We start from the raw sequence: 3,779 nt of genomic DNA, 5'->3' as shown, positions 1-3,779 counted from the left end.
GAAATATCTAAAAACCTAATGATATATATTGAATAACAATTTCGGGATATTTTGATTTCTGAATGGAAAGTTTGAAGTTTTAAATGTATTGTAAATGTATAGAGAGAGCAATTGGTTTTTCCAACAGAGGAGCACATATACTGTATAATCCACATATAAAACATATCAAATCCACATGGATTACCTATGACTATAATGTAAAACATGACTTTGCTAACAAACGTGAGAGCTCAAAATGAAGCAGTCTGGACTCACTGTGAGTGGAATCTGAATGGTGTGGATTTCTTTGTCCTCAGTTGAATTGAACAGAGGGGGACAGTTAGTCATTGTTAGTCAATCATAATTCTGATCCCCCTCTCCCCTAAAAAAAAACAGGTTTCAAAAATATTTCCTATGTTTATTAAAGTGTATTGTGGCTCTAATTTGTTTTTGTATGCCAAATCATTTTCTAAAAGGCATCTGGCTATTGTTTGAAAGTAGCCTTTAGGTTTTTATAAAATGTTGAAGGTAAAAAAAAAAAAAGATATTTTACGCACAGCTTTGACATAATCGTACGTCTGGCTGTATCTATAAATTCCATACACATTTCCGGGGAGAACAAACTGTTGCGCTATTGCTTACGTCACCTATTCGATGTTTAGATAATATTTACATGTGTACTAATGGATAATATTGGGGTTAATTTGGGGCCTGGTGTATGTTTTTCATACCATTTCTGTGGAACATCAGTGAGAAAGAACGATGTCAATTAAACTTATTTTATTTAACATGTAAAAATCCCAACATAATCATCGTCATTGATTCATTTGAAATCCCATCCAAAATAAGTAAATAAATATAATTTAGCACTTTTTTATAAAAAAAATAAAGAAGTGATCATTCTTTGCGTGCGTCGGGCTGGTGACGGGCATGCTTGGCAACAACAACAAAACATGGAAAGAGGAAACATACATAAGAAAACAGCCATCTATAGGATCCGCAGTGACGTTGGAGAGAAAATACTAAAAGGACATATTGTACAAGAGGCAGAGCAAGAAACAGGAGCAACATGGTACAGGAGGAAGAAGCAGGAGCAACATGGTACAGGAGGAAGAAACAGGAGCAACATGGTACAGGGGGAAGAAGCAGGAGCAACATGGTACAGGGGGAAGAAACAGGAGCTACATGGTACAGGGGGAAGAAACAGGAGCAACATGGTACAGGGGGAAGAAACAGGAGCAACATGGTACAGGGGGAAGAAACAGGAGCAACATGGTACAGGGGGAAGAAACAGGAGCAACATGGTACAGGGGGAAGAAACAGGAGCAACATGGTACCAGCGCTACATGGCTGAAAGCAGACACAAGCTAAAAGTGTAAATCCAAACATTAACCAAGGGCCTGATATAAAAACTATCGTACAAACAGAAATCTGAATCTACAAATGCACAATCTACATTACCATTGTGTTCTCATGCCGTATGCTTTACCTACTTGGTGTACTTTCGTTTACTCTGTCTCGGGAATGCGCTAGTCTAAAGTTAAATAATGATCGAGAACATGACATTAAAAGCCATCAGTAATGCCCTTCGTATAATGTGTATTCCTGTCAGCCACAATGTAAGATAGGTTTGCATACAGTGACGGGCTTTACTGAATATGAAAAGCACCCTTTATACATTTATCTAAATCATGTTACAACATGGTATGTAAGTAGCGCTCCTCCCATTTTCTAAAGCAATGCATTTCTGCTGGCCCAATCCAAAATGTATTTCAGCAACAGATAAATAAAAATCAAAAAACGTGTTGGACTGATATACACTGTGACGTCGTCAACCCAAAGTTAATTTCCCTTTTCTCCCTCTCTCGTTTTATGATAAGAGTTCAAGTCATTTGGAGTCACTCGTCAGCCTGGACATTGTGACAGCACTCATGCCGGAAACATGTGGTGGCACCTGGCACATGCTACATGGACAGGGCATCCCCGCGCCCCAGTGATGGAAACTGCTACCCAGGGTGCCCGGGACGGCCGAGGGCGCCTTCAGGAGTCCATGGTGTGGTCTGATCGAGGTGAGACCCGCTGTAGAGAGAGAGGCAACCGTGGAGACTGCCGGGGGAAGAAGTGGATGGTGCACCGGGTGCGAGGCGTGGGAAACGGCCGGATGACCAGGCAGGGGCCCAGTGTGCGCCATGGTACCACATGCAGAGGGGTGGAAGCTGCTGTGGTGGCCGCTGCCGTAGAACTCACTGACAAGTCTCTTCATCTCCTCCAGCGAGTTGCTCAACATCAGGATGTAGTTTCTCGCCAGAAGGAGAGTAGCGATTTTGGAGAGTTTGCGCACCGAGGGCCCGTGCGCGTAAGGCATGACCTCCCGGAGACCGTCCATGGCGATGTTGAGGTCGTGCATCCTCTTCCGCTCCCGGCTGTTGATTTTCAGCCGCATCCCCTGCAGCTCGTTCTCCGATAGCAGTTTACGGTCCTTCTTTGACAGCATTTTCAGGGTAATGTCATCGTCGTCATCCGACAGGCTCCGCATGTCCGCGGGTATCTCCGGTGGAGAGTCGCTCTGTGTGGACGAGACAGTACCGGAGAAACCCACCATGTGTTTCTTCATCGCATGCAGGAACATATCGTGCACATCGGGAGAGGAAGGTCGGCTAGACACTCGGCTGGTACCGGAGTCCATGATGATCCTCAGGTTTATTCGGACAGCGCAATAGTCTACGGAAAGAAAAGTAAACGAACCATTTAGCATCAGATTCTTTTCCACTACCACTAGGATTAAAATGTAAAAACACGTCACTTGATTATAAGAAGATGCTACACGGGACAACCAATTCAATGTGCAATGGATTAAACAGGAGAAGGTAAACAAAAACATCACGAGAAGTTTCTTGAAAGTTATTCTACACATGAAGTAAAAAAAAAGATTCTCAGATGAGGCTATATTTTGTGTCAAAAGAAATATCACAACTGCCTAAATGACATATCAATATTATCCCGAAAAGCAGACAATAAACCTACCGAGAGAAAGAGAGCGAGATGCAGAGCGCAGCTCGGTGCAGAGAAAGTGTCGCTGTTCAATCCACTTGTTACTCCCGATCACAACTGACAGCCCATTTGGCACGCACGGGCATGACGACAGGGTTTTATAGCGGACTTAACGATCCGGGGGCAAATCACCGGACAATGCCATGGCTTTTCCGACTGTCTGTCATCCATTCGCCAATTGGCATCTTGCGAACGGAGAGAGGGGAGGAGGCTTGGAGGAGTTAGGGGTCTTCAAATCTGATGTCATTACAAAGAAATTCGAACTTCGTTAAATGAATGAATTAGACACACTCGGCATATGACATTTTTGTGAGGGAAATAAGTTGATTTTTTAGCGACGATAAGGAAGAAATAGGCTAAATAAATTGTATTGACCACCACTAAATAATATAAATACATTATCTTATTTTAGTAACATCAACATTATATAACAATCATTGCAGAAAATTATGAAATTGATTACACTTTTTTGTTGTTGATAGATTCCAGACTTTTCGGTGGGAAAGCAACGAACTGTTTTCTCTATTTTCGAATTCTACAGCAGAAGAGTTTTGCTGAGTGTTTATATACTGATATGATTTTAATATTTCTACCAGATCAATAACCCTGCCTAATCAATATGATGGGGGGGGGGCAATGCATGTTTTTGGATATTCAAAGACTGTATTCGAAAACTGAAAATTAAATTTAAACTGTAAATCGATTAACTTCATTATGAATAGCCTCTTTATGATGAAAAGCTTCCCGTT

At 42.0% G+C, this 3,779-nt stretch overlaps 1 protein-coding gene across 1 annotated transcript; it reads right to left on the bottom strand.

The window, feature by feature from the left end:
* Window positions 1-744: 744 nt before the first annotated feature.
* On the bottom strand, window positions 745-3,092 carry LOC135547025 (oligodendrocyte transcription factor 2-like). Its single transcript, XM_064975590.1, has 2 exons — window positions 3,004-3,092; window positions 745-2,700 (listed from the first exon to the last, which is right to left on the bottom strand). Exon 2 carries the CDS (start codon window positions 2,663-2,665, stop codon window positions 1,868-1,870), a length of 798 nt encoding a protein of 265 aa, XP_064831662.1. The 5' UTR covers window positions 2,666-2,700; window positions 3,004-3,092; the 3' UTR covers window positions 745-1,867.
* Between the last annotated feature and the right edge of the window lie 687 nt (window positions 3,093-3,779).

Source organism: Oncorhynchus masou, chromosome 10, assembly GCF_036934945.1.
Source record: "Oncorhynchus masou masou isolate Uvic2021 chromosome 10, UVic_Omas_1.1, whole genome shotgun sequence".
NCBI classification, from domain to species: domain Eukaryota; kingdom Metazoa; phylum Chordata; class Actinopteri; order Salmoniformes; family Salmonidae; genus Oncorhynchus; species Oncorhynchus masou.
Note: the sequence above shows the minus strand (reverse complement) of the source record. Positions and strands in the feature narration are given on the sequence as shown.

Bases quoted from the DNA above. Each gene is read 5' to 3' on its own strand.
- LOC135547025 (XM_064975590.1), bottom strand. From the start codon at position 2,665: ATGGACTCCGGTACCAGCCGAGTGTCTAGCCGACCTTCCTCTCCCGAT.